The sequence below is a fragment of the Plecotus auritus genome (genome assembly GCF_963455305.1).
Source record: "Plecotus auritus genome assembly, chromosome: 7".
NCBI classification, from domain to species: domain Eukaryota; kingdom Metazoa; phylum Chordata; class Mammalia; order Chiroptera; family Vespertilionidae; genus Plecotus; species Plecotus auritus.
Window position 1 is genome coordinate 20,850,063 of NC_137774.1, and position 15,225 is coordinate 20,865,287.

Genomic DNA, 15,225 nt, shown 5'->3' on the forward strand with positions numbered 1-15,225 from the left:
AAGAGAGAAACATCGATCAGCTGCCTCCTGCACACCCCCCACCGGGGATGTGCCCGCAACCAAGTCACATGCCCTTGACCGGAATCGAACCCGGGACCCCCCAGTCCGCAGGCTGACGCTCCATCCACTGAGCCAAACCGGTTCTGGCCTTTTGGTGCTTCTTAAACTTCATGAACCAACCTCTACTACGTTTAAACTGTTCTCCTGCAGCTTCCTAATGTCTCTCAGCCTTCAGAGAACTGAAGAGAATTAGAGCCTTGCTCTGGATTAGGCTTTGGCTTAAGGGAATGTTGTGGCTGGTTTGATCTTCTATCCAAACCACTAAAACTTTCTCCATATCAGCAATAAAACTGTTTTTCTTTCTTTTTTCCTTCTTTTTTTAAATGTTCTTTCTTTCCATTCTTGTAGTTTTTAATTTTTTTTAAATATATTTTATTGATTTTTTTACAGAGAGGAAGGGAGAAGGATAGAGAGTTAGAAACATCGATGGGAGAGAAACATCGATCAGCTGCCTCCTGCACGCCCCCGACTGGGGATGCGCCACAACCAAGGTACATGCCTTTGACCAGACTCGAACCCAGGACCCTTCAGTCCGCAGGCCGATGCTCTATCCACTGAGCCACACCTGTTAGGGCTAATTTTTAAATATTTTTTTTTATTTCAGAGAGGAAGGGAGAGGGAGAGAGAGATAGAAACATCAATGATGAGAGAGAATCATTGATTGGCTGCTTCCTGCACATCACACACTGGGGATCAAGCCCACAACCCGGGCATATGCCCTGACCAGGAATCGCACTGTGACCTCCTGGTTCATAGGTCAATGCTCAACCACTGAGCCACACTGGTCGGGCTTGCTTTCTTATTTTTTCACTGGAGTAGCACTTTTACTTTTCTTCAAGAACTGTTCCTTTGCATTCACAATTTGGTTATTTGGTGCAAGAGGCCTAACTTGTGGCCTATCTCAGTTTCTGGCTTTCGATATGTACCTTCTTCACTAAGCTTCATCATTTCCAGCTTATGATTTAAAGGGAGAGACCTATGGCCGAAACCGGTTTGGCTCAGTGGATAGAGTGTAGGCCTGCGGACTGAAGGGTCCCAGGTTCGATTCCGGTCAAGGGCATGTACCTTGGTTGCGGGCACATCCCCAGTAGGAGGTGTGCAGAAGGCAGCTGATTGATGTTTCTAACTCTCTATCCCTCTCCCTTCCTCTCTGTAAAAAATCAATAAAATATATTTTAAAAAATAAATAAAAAATAAAGGGAGAGACCTATGGCTCTTCCTTTCACTTAAATCCCTAAGAGGTCATCGAAGGGTTAGTAATTGGCCTAATTTCAATACTGTTGTGTCTTAGGGAAAAGGAGACCTGAAATGGGGGCGGGGCGAACAGCTGATTGGAGGAGCAGTCAGAACACACACAACCTTTACCAATTAAGTTCTCCAACTCATATGAGTGGGGTTTGAGGTGCTCTAAGATAATTACAATAGTATCATTAAAGATCACTGGTGACAGATCACCATGACAAATATAGCAATAACATTATACAACAAATGAAAAAGTCTGAAGTATTGTGAGACCATCAAAATGAAACACAGTGACACGAAGCGAGCAAATGCTGCTGGGAACAGGCCACTCACTAGATAAGTGATCCTGGATCCCAGCCTGTTTGGCTCAATTTCTTTATCTGTGAAATGGAGGGATGTGCGGGTTACCAAGGCGGCCTATGTGGGATTGCCTAATACTGACCCTGCTGACTTTATGTGCTCAGAAATAGTCACGTGGTCTCCAGTTCTCATTTGTTGCATAATGTTACATAGACGTGCCATAAAGTTCATAAAACGCGGGAAGCCTTCCTAAAGGCTTTTCTGATTTGCCCTCCAGTCTCTCCACACATACTGTCATTCAGCGCTTATAGAATTTTGTGTCCTGCTGTTCTCTAAATGCAAACTTGTATTACAACGCTGGAGTCCTCTCCCCTTGCACTTGGCTAATTAGTACAAAATGAAGATGTTCTCGTTTGGGGGGAGGGGCTGTTAATGGAAAGAGCTCCAAACCAGTGAGCACCCCGAAGGAGAGCTTCTTCAGAAAAACCTCCTACGAAGGCCTGCAAGCGGGGGAAGCTCAACTCCAACTTGTCCTTTAGAAAGACAATGGGAGGGGCAGGCATGGAGCTGCTGGGAAAACTGCTACCGGGCCTCAGCCGGCAGGGCCTCAGTCCCTGGGGTTGTCAATTCTGCACTCAGGTTTGCTCAAACCTTTGACAGCCAGGTTGGAGGGCTGGCTCCCTTAAGCCTGGGAAAGGCCCGCCCACCCAGGGAGGCTCTGATTGGCTCCGTGGAATTACATGCTGCAGGCTTGGCCAAGATGTGTGATAGAAGTTGGGGAGGACTACCCCCTGTACCCCAAATTGCAGACATGTTTAAAGAAAAAAAAAAATCCTTACCCTGTTAAATAATATCTATATATATAAAAGGCTAATATGCAAAATGTCCCCTTGGGAGTTCGACCAGGAGAATGGGAGTTTGATCCCTTGCTATGACATGCACTGACCACCAGGGGACGGTGCAGAACACGGCAGGTGACCAGCAGCAGTGGCGGGGCACTGAGGGAGCAACAGAAGGAGGAGGCGGGGAGGCAGGGGGAACCACGCGGTGGCGGTGTATGGGCGGCAAGGGAAGGAGGTGGCGGGGAGGCAGGGACCTGGATCAGCCCTGATCGCTGGCCGGGCCTAGGGACCCTACCCGTGCATGAATTTCATGCATCGGGCCTCTAGTATAACATAAATAGTACTAGAGGCCTGGTGCATGAAATTTGTGCGCTTGGAGGGGGTCCCTCAGCCCGGCCTGCACCTTCTCGCAATCTGGGACCCCTCGGGGGATGTCCGCCTGCTGGCTTAGGCCCAATCTAAGCCGGCAGTCAGACATCCCTCTCGCAGCCCAGGGCTCTCGCTGTCCAGGACCCCTTGCTCCTTACCACCCACCTGCAGTGGAGACAGGAGAGGCTCCCGCCACGGCCGCTGCAATCGCCAGTTGTGAGCCCGGCTTCTGTCTGAGCACCCTTTGCGAGTGCACTGACTGGTGGTCAGTGCGTGTCATAGCGACTGGTCGTTCCACCGATTTGCATATTAGGGTTTTATTATATAGGACAGCAGCATATGACATACATAACCTGTTGAATTTTGGTGTGAGCTTTCTACCAATTTTATCCATATACCCAAAATACAATTTATATTCATGTCTATTGAGTATGCATATACACATCCATACAAACATTTCTGAATCTTGTGGTCCTTAATATTTCAGCAAAAGGATTTGTCTGTCTTTAATATGCTGTTCCATTATGCAATATACTACATTTCATTTACTCCTTCCCTAGCTATTATTGGTCTTCAATTTGTAAACACATTTTCTTAATTATAAATAATGTCATGTTGAACATATTGTTGCATCAATCTTTGTAGGCCCTATTATGAGAAGTGAAAACAGCATCTTGCTTTTTTTAATTACTAGCGATTTTAAACATTTTCTGTAGGTTTATTGGATACAGGTATCCCATCTTTGTGAATGCTGCTCACAGTTTTTATTGTCTTATCTTTTCTGATCTTAATGCCTTAAAACTAATTAGAGATTCTTGTTTTTTTCTCATTGGCTTATATGAGCTTCTTACCGTATACATTACAGATATCACTTCCCTTTTTGTTGTTCTTTTTAAGTTTTATTGGGGACCCCCCACTCTGATCACAACTTCTCCCATTAAGGGTAACTAACCACTGAGCAACACCGGCCAGGGTTGGCATCGCGTTTTTTATTATTCCCGGCCAGTTTTGTAAAATGTCCACAGTCTAAATTAGTCTGATGTTTAATCATTCAATTCATGTTAAACATTTTTGGGAAGAAAACTATGTAGGGGGTGTTGTGTCCTTTCCATGGTATCACATTGTCTGTTTGTCCCCTTATTGGTGATGCTATTTTTTATTAAAATATAGTTAATGTACAGTATTACAAGAGAAGGGCAAATACTGTATGGTTTCACTTATATGTGAAATCTAAAAAACATAAAAATAGCCTCAGAGATACAGAGAACAAACTCATGGCTGCCAGAGGGGAAGGGAGGGGGAAAGGACAAAAAAAGATGAAGGGGAATAAGAGGTACACATTTCCGGTTATAAAATAAATGCCACAGGGATGTGATACAGGCACAGAGAATACAGTCAATATCACGATAACCTTGTTCAGTGTCAGACGGTTACTAGACTTCAGCATGATCACTTTGCTGGGTATATACATGTTGAATAACTATGCTGTATGCCTGAAACTAATGTAATATTGTTAGCTCACTGGCCCATGAACCAAAAGATCACGGGTTCGACTCCCAGTCAACCTGGGTTGTGGGTTCGATCCCCAGCCCCCGTCGGGGCACATGTGGGAGGCAAACAATCGATGTGTGTATGTGTCTCTTTCCCCCGCCTCCCTCCCTTCCACTGTCTCCAAAAATCAACGGGAAAAATAGCCTCAGATGAGGATTAACAGCAACAAAAAATGCAACGCCATAAAGACAAAAAGGCCAAGCAACGACTGTAGTTTAAAGAAACTCAAGACACTTGACGCCAAATTGGATTCTGGACTCACGGCTGTTAAAAACAGCTGTAAAGGGCACTATTGGGACAACTGGAGAAATGCAAACTTGGCCTGTATATTAGAAAAAAACTGTATATTTCTTGTATGCGTGATTATGGTATTGTTATAAAGATGTCTTTGCTTTTAGTTGATACATGGTGAAGTATTTGGGTGTGAAATGTCACATCTACAACTGCTTATAGCTTACACACACACACACACACACACACACACACACACACGGTAAGGCAAATCCGGCAACATGTTAACAGCTGTGCTTCTAGGTGAAGGCTTACAAAGTTCCTCACTGCATTCGTTTCCGCAGCCTGTCCAGTGGTCTGAGGAAGAGTATAATGCTGGCACAGTCCTGTGCGATTCCGACTCCACATCATGTCTCTCAGATGCACCCGTGCTAATGCATGTAACCGAGGTCCACTCATTCCCGGCTGCATTGTATTTCATGGCGTGTCTGTGTCTGTCATTTATCCCTACTTCGTTCGATGTGCATCTCTGGTTTTGCTTTGGCTATTCTAACAGTGCTTCCACGCTCTTCCCAAACCACCTATGCTCTTCGATATTCCCAGATCCTTCAGAAAGGAGAAGCATGGATCGGGTTGTACCAGAAAGTCCTTTCCTCAGCGACCACGACGGACCGCAAGGCTGTGTCCACCTGGCTGGTCTGACTCAGAGTGTTCCCTCTGCGGTCGGACAGGCTCCCGACCCTGAGATTTCAGAGCAGCCTCGCCTCCATCTTTCTCTTAATGAACTTAAAACTAGCACCTCAAATGAAATCAGTGAACGTTGGCCTATACTGACATTACTCTCCATTTGGGGGAATGCTCTCAAAATACAAGCGCTGGGAAGGCAGGGACCATGCCTGATTTGTTCACCAACGTGTCCTCAGCACCAAATAGCATGCCTCGCGCATTGTCAGTGCTCAGGAGAAAAAAACAAAACTGAAAACACAACAGTTAACCAAATGAATGAATAAATGATTATCAGTGATCGGGCATGCATCCTCACTTCATTGTTACTGGTGTGTACACATTTTGTCAGATTGCCTTGCGGCCATAAGAACTTCCTTCTCAAATATATTTCTGTGTACTGACATTAGCTGTATGTGTGTTACTTATCCTAGCCACATGCATTGTCAGTCACGATAAGGTATCTGTGTTTGCTATACTCTTACTGTTGGGCTTTTGGCTGGTTTCCGATTTGTTCTGCAACGACAAATAGCACTCCTATGAACTTTTTCCCCTCTTTGGGATTAATGCCTTATGAATTCCCAAAAGTGGAATTGTGAAGTCAAAGGCTACCAAGTCTTACATACCTACTTTCTGACAGATTGTCTGAAAGACTGAACCAATTCACAGTGCCCCAGTCACACACACTACCCTCCTCCCAGCTCTGCCAAGGCCAGGTTCCCTGTTTTTACTAGTTTAATTACGTTATTTAAAGAAAGTTATTTCTTTTTTTAAAAATATATTTTACTGATTTTTTACAGAGAGGAAGGGAGAGGGATAGAGTGTTAGAAACATCGATGAGAGAGAAACATCGATCAGCTGCCTCCTGCACACCTCCTACTGGGGATGTGCCTGCAACCAAGGTACATGCCCTTGACCGGAATCAAACCTGGGACCTTTCAGTCCGCAGGCCGACGCTCTATCCACTGGGCCAAACCGGTCAGGGCAAGAAAGTTATTTCTTTAACTTCTAGTGATCTTTGCACTTTCTATGTGACAACGTGCCATCTGAGCTTCCTCAAATGTGATCAGCTAGACAATGAAATAAAAAGTTTAAATTATAATCCAGTTGTCCAATAACATATAAAAGTGAAGATTCCTTTCCCCATTAGTGTGTTTTTTCTGGAGTGTCTCACATTAACTTCTTAGAACAGCTTAAGTCTACTAGAATTTATTTCAGTCCATCGGACTTTCCTCTGTTTATGCAATGCCATATGTTTTTTTTATGATTGTGACATCATCTCAAACTCGGGAAGAATAACTCTCCTCAGGGCCTCTCTACTACAAAGAAAATAATTCTCATCTCAAGAATAAAGGACTATTTTATAGCTATGTGGGCTGATGGCTGTGAACTTGTGGCAATCATTTAGTAATATATACACATCAAATCATTAAACTAATACAATGTTATATGTTAAGTATATCTCAATAAAACCAGGAGGTGGCTCTTTGGAACATTTAACTGCTCTTTCTTTCTTCTTCTTCTTCTCTCTTTTTCTTTTTTTTTTCTTTTTTTGTTTGTTTGTTTGTTTGTTAATCCTCACCCAAGGATATTTTTCCATTGATTTTTGGAGAGAGTGGAAGGGAGGGGGAAAGACAGAAACATCAATGTGAGAAACATCAATTGGTTGCCTCCCAGACACACCCAGACCTGGGGCAGGGATCAAGCCTGCAACCAACCAAGGTACATGCCCTTGACTGGAGTCCAATCTGGGACCTTCAGTCTGCAGGATGATGCTCTATCCACCAAGCCAAACTGACTAGGGCTTTTAAAAAAAAGTTTATCTTTATTGTTGAAAGTATTACAGATGTCCGTCCCCCCCATTTGGCCCCCTCCTTCCCACTCCCATCCCCTCCCCTTCACCCCACTATTATCTGTGTCCATGGGTTATGCATATGTTCTTTGGTTGACCTCCTCCCAACCCCCCCCTTTTTTTATTTCAATAAATCTTTACTAAATGCCACTGTGTCCAAGGCCCTGTGCTGGGACCTGTGCAGGGACAGAAAGGAGGAAGTGGCCCCAGCAGGTGGGTGACAGAGATGAAACGCAAGAGCTCTGGAATGCCTCAGGTAAGAGCTGGGACTCACACCTGTGGGACTCAGACCTGTGGGACGGGATCCTGGCGGAGAAGAGCATGGGGAGGGGCTTCGTGGGGCAGCACTCAGGGCCTCTGCGGGTGCTGGCAGTAGCTCAGTTCAACTTGTGCAAGGGGGTGGAGAGACAGAGTAGACCCTGATCATGGGAAGCTTCCAACTCTCAATTCAGAAATTTCAGACTTGGTTCTGTTGATGATTAAAGCTGCCCGTTAGGATCACATATGTGGCCCTGGCTGACTGGCTCCGTTGGTTATAGCATCATCCCGATACTCCAAGGTTGTGGGTTCGACCCCCCAACTCCCAATCAGGGCAGATACAAGAAGCAACCAATGAATGCATAAGTAAGTGGGACAATAAATCAATGTTTCTCCCTTCCTCTCTATCAAAAATCTATCTATCTATCTATCTATCTATCAATCAATAGAGTTTAGACCTGCTTTGATTAAGGAAAAAATGTGTCTGTAATTAGGATTTGTATATTGAAGACTGTGCTTTTTCATACTTAAATCCATTTTTTTAATATATATATTTTATTGATTTCAGAAGGAGAGATAGAAACATCAATGATGAGAATCCTTGATCAGCTGCTTCCTGCACACCCCCAACTGGGGACCAAGCCCACAACCCAGGCATGTGCCCTTGTCCAGAATCGAACCCGGGACCCTTTAGTCTGCAGACCAATGCTCTCTCCACTGAGCCAAACCAGCGAGGGCTTAAGTCCCTTGATATTCATATTTTCTCTTCCTAATAATATAAACAGCAGTAATTTCATATTATTTCCAAGAAACTAGTGTGTCCAGCAGGGTACCAGGCATGTATCTCATCCATGCATTACTGCATTTGTGTGTATTTCTTACAATAGCCCTATGAGGCGGCATTACTTTATTTCCCCCATTTTACAAATTAAGGAACTGGAGCCTCTGTGCAAGGTCACGCAGCTGGTGAGTGGCACTAAGAATGGTCCCACCGATATGGTCCCGATGTGCATTTCCAGAGGCTGAGAGAGCAGGAACGTTGCCTGCATGCACACTCCTGCCTCAGTCTACACCGGGGCGCCTGGCACCTGCCTCTCCTTCCACCACTCACTGAGGATAGCGGGAGAGGCTGGGACACTGGCTTTCCACTTTCCCTACAGGAGCTCCAAGGCCACCACACAAACCTCTTACCATGTCCTCTGAGAGGTGGTCCCGGAGAAAGAGAAAATGAGACAACCCACTCCTCCATTCTGAGGTTCATCCCTGTGTATGACATCGGGGTGCTTGTCACTCAGCCCAGCTGAGTCCAAGAGGCAGTGACCCGGACTCCTCGCGTCCTTCTCCTGAGTCTTGGAGGAGGGGCAGGTGCAGCCAGGGACTGAGGGGAGGATGGTACCCCAGGCAGGGGGGCCGGTGTGTGCAGAGGCCTGGAGGTGGGGAGGCAGTGAAGGTTCAGGGAGGGTGGAGCAGGGCGTGCTGAAGAGAACAGGGGGAAGGTGTGGGGGCCGGGTGACCTGGGAAGAAGCTACGGTTTCCCAGCCCCCATATCGCAACACATCAGAGCTGTGGGGGCAGAATGCAGAGTCAGAGGAGCCGGAGGGGGCGAGAGGCAAGGCCGAGGCAGACAGAGAGCATGGGCCCAGCCCAGCAGGGTGGGAGGGGTCTGCACAGTCAAGGGCTAGGGAGAGGGAGCTGTGCGGTCCCGAGAGGAGCAAGGGCAGGGAAGGAACGATTCACTGGATTTCCACATGAGCCCATGCTCTAGTTCAGGGGCCAGTCCAATCTGTCCCGAGGGGCTAGGCTAGCTGATGCTGGCAGGTCCCCGGGGCCACAGATGGCTTCCTCCGGCCGGCCTGTTTACTGACAGCCCCTAACGGAGGAGGAACGGGGATGTGCAGTGCCCAGGGTGAGTTCCAAGAGCTGCGTCACCCTCCGATGGCCCACCCCACCCAGATTTATAGGGCCAGTCCTGGGAAAGCGGCCCTCCCCATCTCATGAGGACTAAACAGGAAGAGGCACTTCCCGTCAGCAATGCCCGGGGCCCTCCAAGGGCAGGGGGAGGTGGGCTCCGAGGAACAGGCCCGGCATCCCTGCTCTCCGCACTGCGCAGGCGCCGTGAGCACCACTGACTGAAGGGAGAAACCTGTGCACCTGACGCGGGAAGCTGGGGCTGGGCGGGGGCCGGCTCCTCTCATCAGGCCCCTCCGTCACTCGCTTACCCACACCTCCTCGGAGTGGGCACCTCAGATACCTGGAGGACACTTAGCAACACTCAGTCCTGCCTCTTGGGCCCACTGGACTGGGGGAGAGACAAGCGCCGGACAGCCGGAGTGTCATAGAGGGCTGCCCACCTCCCCTCTCCCTGGAGTTCCCCGCAGGAGGACGCCGCGAGAGGATGTTGGAGAGGCCTTGGCGTAGAGGGGAAACCCAAAACGCGGAATTGTCCAGTCCTTCCTAGCACATCCCCTGGCCGTGCTGAACCCTGCAGACACAGCATGGTCTGGCACTGAAGTGGTCACACCCAGCAGCCACCCCTGGGTTCGAATCCTGCTTTTACCACTTTAGAGTGGTGTGTGTGTGTGGGGAGGGGCGGGGTGGTCTTGAGCAAATAACTAATCTGCTGCCAGTGTGTCCAGTGGGCGAGAACACCCTTCCAGGCGGTGAGATGCCGAAGAGCTCTGCCCATAGCACTTGGCACAGCGCCCAGCCCACGAAGCAGCCATTGCTGTTCCCACGGCTTCCCTCCGCAGGTACAGCGGCTCCCGCTTAATGCTTACATTAGTGGGGAACCCAAACGAACGCCCTTCTGAGAACCTCAAGGTGCTTCTGAAATCATCTCACCAGCCCCAATCCCTGTGCCATGTAGGCCTCAGAAAGCCAAGATTCTCTCTGGGAACAAATAGGGGCCAAGACCCGGGGGGCTCCCTCCTCCCCTGCCTGCACTCCCACCTTGTCTAGGTAAACTTGGGGGGGACCCCAGAACCAACCACAGCTCAGTTGGGCACCAGCCCCGCCTGACAGTTCACAGAAGGTGAGCAGGTTGGAACAGGAAGACTGACTATGGGGGTTGGGGGGTGCAGGTGATTTGTCTGGCTGACTCCAAGTAGCAGCAAGTACCTGCTGTCTTTCAAAAGGAAAGCTTCCCCCTGTCCTTTAGACAGCAGAGTCTGTCCCCACGGGAAGATTCCCCAGGTCTCCTTACTCCCTGACCTGCATGCTTGGGGCTCCCAGCAACTCTTTATCCAATTTGCACCTCATTTCTCTGCTCAGAAACCTGCAAGGGTTCTCCAGAGTCCTCCACAAAGATGACAAGTCCCTCCCGCCCCCAATTTTAGCCTCTTTCACTCAAGTTTCACCTCCACCCCACCCCATCCCACTCAGGCACCCAGCAAGCTTCCACGTAACCCCCAGAACAGAAGAGCCCACCCTCCTGGTCTCACCCTCTCTGCTCCCCTCCCTGCTTCTGCAAAGCCTGGTCCCACCCAGCCTCCCTCCAGAGAGCCTTGCTGACCTTTTGTCCCCCTCTCCGTTTCTCCATCCTCCAGACATTAGGTATCCACAGTCCCAGGTTTTCACTTACTAGTTGTGTGATCTGATCACACCCCCTTTCGCCTCCATTTTCATTGCAAAATGGGCCCAACAATACCTACTTCCTTGAGTTATTGTCAGAATTAGAGAAACTGCACATAAAGCATTTACATGGCTGCTGGCCTTGAGCAGGCACCCCACCAATGGAACCCTGCCTTTCCACCCTGTTAAATGTGTCTGTTTCATTCTCCAGCACCATTTCCTTTTCTCCAAAGGATGCAGCTTACACTCTTCAGTACTTTCCCTCCTCCTCAAGTATTTGGCTCAGCACTGAACATGGAATGCTGTTCAAAAATGCAGTCATGTAACAAATTAATAGCCCTAGCCAGTTTGGCTCAGTGGATAGAGCGTCAGTCCTCGGACTGAAGGGTCCCGGGTTCGATTCCATTCAAGGGCATGCACCTCAGCTGCAGACTCGATACCTGGCCCTGGTCAGGGTGCATGCGGGAGGCAACCATCAATGTGTCTCTCTCACATCGATGTTTCTCTCTCTGTGTCTCTCCCCTTCCCTTCCACTCTCTAAAAGTTAATGGAAAAATATCCTCGGGTGAGGATTAACCAAAAAGAAAAAGAAAAATTAATAGAGGTCTTCCAGCCACATGCACTGGGGGGCCTCCCATGGAGGTGGGGAAAAGATGGGTTCTGCCAGCCCACACCAGGAAGGCTCTGCTGCCCCCAGGGGTTCTGCGCTGCTCCATCCTCTCACCCCACAGGAAGCCACACACAGGCACCCATCCCCCAGGGTAAGTTTCACCCCGGCAGCAGTGGCCGGACAAGCCAAGCTGAAGCCTAGCTCCCACAAGCATTTCCGGGGCCATTGAGATCGTGGTCCTGGTCAGTTCTCCCCAGTGACCCCCTGATTCATCAGGTACAGGGGGACGGAGGGAACAGTGGCATGCAGGGACTGGACCTACAACTTTACCCTCCTCTTCCTCAACTGCAGGCAGGGAGACCAGGCCACCCCACCCCACACCTACGCTTCTTCAGAGGGTGTGGTGAGGGCTGTTGTCGAGGCAATGCCATTGGGAAGTGGGGGTTCCAAGTGCAGGGACACAGCCAGAGGGAGAGTAGGTGTCCCGAGGAGACTAGAAGCAGAGGGGACACTGCAGGTGGCCTCCCAGACAGGGCCTCTCACTACACACTTCCAGCTCCATGAGGAGGGGTGGGGGTGGGGGGAGGGGGAGGCCCAGTCAGCACTGTGGCCACAGCTCTCCCAGAGCCTGGCTTCAAAATGTGCTCGGGGACTCTGGAATGGCCTTCCTCCCCCACCCGCCTGCCTCCTGGGTTCCTACACAGAGAACAAGACACAGCAGGAGCTCGGGAGCAGGGGCAGCCAGTGTGCCCTGACCTGCAGTGGGTGGGGTTACTGCCTGGCTTGTGTTGGTCCACATTCAATTCCAGGAGGGTCTGAAATTCACTCTGCTTGTCGTGAACAGGATCGCCCTGACCGCCAACTCTCCCATCAGCACAATGGGAGCAGATGTGTATTTTGGTGGCAAAAGTCACACCTGGTGGGCAGGCCAATCCAGCAAGCACTGGCCATGGGACTGTCCGGACTTCGCACAAAATTGCAAACACTGCGCTGTCTGTCCCTTCTCACTCACCCGGATCCCCATAAAGCCAGGCGTCGCTGGGGGGCTGTAATGTCTGCCCCTGGCAATTACAGCTTTGACTCAGGCAGGAGCCCCAGGAAGTGAGTGGCTCTTTCCTTTTAGCTCTCAGATTCTGGCTGAGGGGTCCATCTGTCCCCACACTTCATTGTCACCCTTTAGAAAGAGCAGCAGAAAGAGAAGGTACAGCTTAAGGTTTTTGTTTTTTATTAGTCGGGTTTTTGCATCTTTAGTAGCTCTTTGGCTGCCCAAGATCTGTCTACTCTGGAGGGGTGCCAGTTCGGTCGGAGCCGCCCACACCACACACACACACACACACACACACACACACACGCACACACACACACGCGCACACACACACGCTGTCCAGCCTGTTGCTGCATCCTGGTGGCACAAAACTGGCCCACAGAGCTTGTTCAAGCAGTGAGGATGCTGCCTGCCACCAGCTGCCCTTGAAGACCAAGTGTGGAAAAGAAAATTATAAACACCCGGAGATCCAGGAAGGCACACAAGCCCTTACGAATTACTCGAAAACAATCATAAGGCATCAGTCCTGAGGAGAAGCAAGGAGACCCTCCTGGATGGAGCCTCCAGTTCCCGCAGGCGCGCCCCGCAAGTCCCGGGGGGCCGAGGGCAGGGCGATGCCGGGTGGTCCGGGAAGGCCGGCGCGGGGGTCCTCCCGGAGCCCGCCCTCTTCCACAGAGGCCGCTCGAGACCCCCGGGCTCCCCTCCCCCTCCGCCCGCCACATCTGGTTCCACTCAGGTCCTCCCCCACCTCCAGGCGCGTTCCTCCCCCTCTCCTCCCGGCTTTCAGAAAAGCAGAGATTTTTAAAAACCCAGTCACACACGCACTCACACTTGGGGGGGAGGGGGGGAGAGAAGGAGGGAAAAGTCGAGACGAGAGGCCCGCTCCCTGGCGCTTCCCCTCGCCCGGCCCCCAAAGTTGGCCAAGTTGGCAGCGCCTTACCCGGGAGGGCGGCGGTGGCGGCAGCGTCCCCGGGGGGGCTGGGGCGGCCCAAGTGCAGACCCCCGAGAAGCAGGATGCAGCGCAGCAGGTGACGAGGCCAGGGCGCGGGAGCCGGCCGGCGGTGCCCCATGCCCGCGGCGCGCCGCTCGGGGGACGCGGGGACAGACGGAGCACGGGCGCGGTGTGCAGGGCAGCCGGAGCGCCGGGCTGTGATGGCCGCCCGCGAGGGGCTCGCTTCCTCCGGGTGGGGAAGGAGTGATGCCTCCCGGGGAGAGGAGGAGAGGAGGAGAGAAGGGAAGGAGGCAGGCCGGGCGGAGGGAGGGCAGAGGGAGGAGCGCAGGACGGGAGGAGGGTGTGAGGGGCAGAGGGGAAGGGAAGCGGGCAGCGTCGGGGGTGGGAGGCTGCGGGCGGGCGGGCGCGGGGCGGGGGCCGGAGCTGGAGAGAGCGCCGAGGGGGAGAGGGGAGGAGGATCCGCGGGGTCGAGGACCCCGGCGTGCGCGCTCTCTCGTTTTCCGTTTCCCTCTCTCTCCGCCTCGCCTTCCCACTGTTCTCGGCCTGGGCTGGGAGCCCCAGACGCTGCGTCACAACTCCCCGGCTGGCGCGGGCGGGGAAGAAACTGCAAAATTTTCCGCAAACTTCGTGGCGTGGCGGGACATGGAGTGCGAGGCCTTGCTGGTCAGGGGCGGGGGCGGGGGCGCGCGGCTGCCCCAGGCGGCCACACCCGGGCCTCTGGCCCCTCTATCCCGCCTCTTTCTGCCGCTGTCTCTAGCAGCCCGGCGTCCGCTACCTTCAAGCCCGGGAGGACCCCTCCTCCGGTCTGGTGGGAAGGGGTGGAGCTCAGAACTCGGCCACCGGTTAAAAGATTGGGGAAGGGGGAGGCAAGGCCCCCTTACCGTGGGTGGAGCGCAAACTTTTGCACGTCGTGTTTCAGCATTTGTGTAACCCCTGTCAGAGCCCCTGGCATAGAGGGGTGTGGTGCTTTTATTTGTTGGGGCTACATGGAGAGATGCTCCGGAGGACAGACATCACTCTCACCAGCAAGGGGATGGCTGGCTGGTCGCAAAGGACCAAATGGAAATTTCATAAAAGGGAAGACAATCCACAACCAGTCTGTATTATGCAACAGGTCACTGGGGATCTCGGCGCAGAGCCAGACAGACATTTAGAGGCCCTCAATGCAGAGAAGATTCGTGTTCTCCCACCATCAAATAAAAACACTATGGAACTAATATAAATTTTGTTTCCTGTGTAGTCCACCTCGGTGCTATTTTTGAAAATAACAAATTAAAAAAGTTCTCCCCCCCCCTTTTTTTTTTTTTACCACTATTGCCTTTGGTAAATCTTTCCCCATCTCTGCAGCCAGGGTGTGGGACCAGAGATGCTCACTTAGCTCTCCCCTTCTCTGCTGGACTGAGATTCTTGGCAAGTACAGTGGCTGCAGGGCCCCAGAGTGAGCACCCACTGAAATACCCTGGAAAGATTCCCACTATCTGCACTTTTGCCCTAAAATATGGTTAGCAACCAGGCCAAAGAAGTTGGTGGCACTCCATAGCTAGCTTGGCCGCGTCCCTGCTGGTGACGGATGCTTCATGGAAGCACTTTGGAACAGACCTTCTCCATGTGGTGTGTTGG

At 51.2% G+C, this 15,225-nt stretch overlaps 1 protein-coding gene across 2 annotated transcripts in view; it reads right to left on the reverse strand.

The window, feature by feature from the left end:
• The window catches only part of MRC2 (mannose receptor C-type 2), a 58,976-nt gene extending 44,992 nt beyond the window's left edge, over positions 1–13,984 (reverse strand). For both annotated transcript variants that reach the window (XM_080680899.1, XM_080680900.1), the window contains exon 1: positions 13,594–13,984. In XM_080680899.1, the coding sequence (XP_080537025.1) occupies positions 13,594–13,723 (130 nt within the window). In that variant the 5' untranslated portion in view covers positions 13,724–13,984. The remainder of the gene's footprint in view (positions 1–13,593) is intronic.
• Between the last annotated feature and the right edge of the window lie 1,241 nt (positions 13,985–15,225).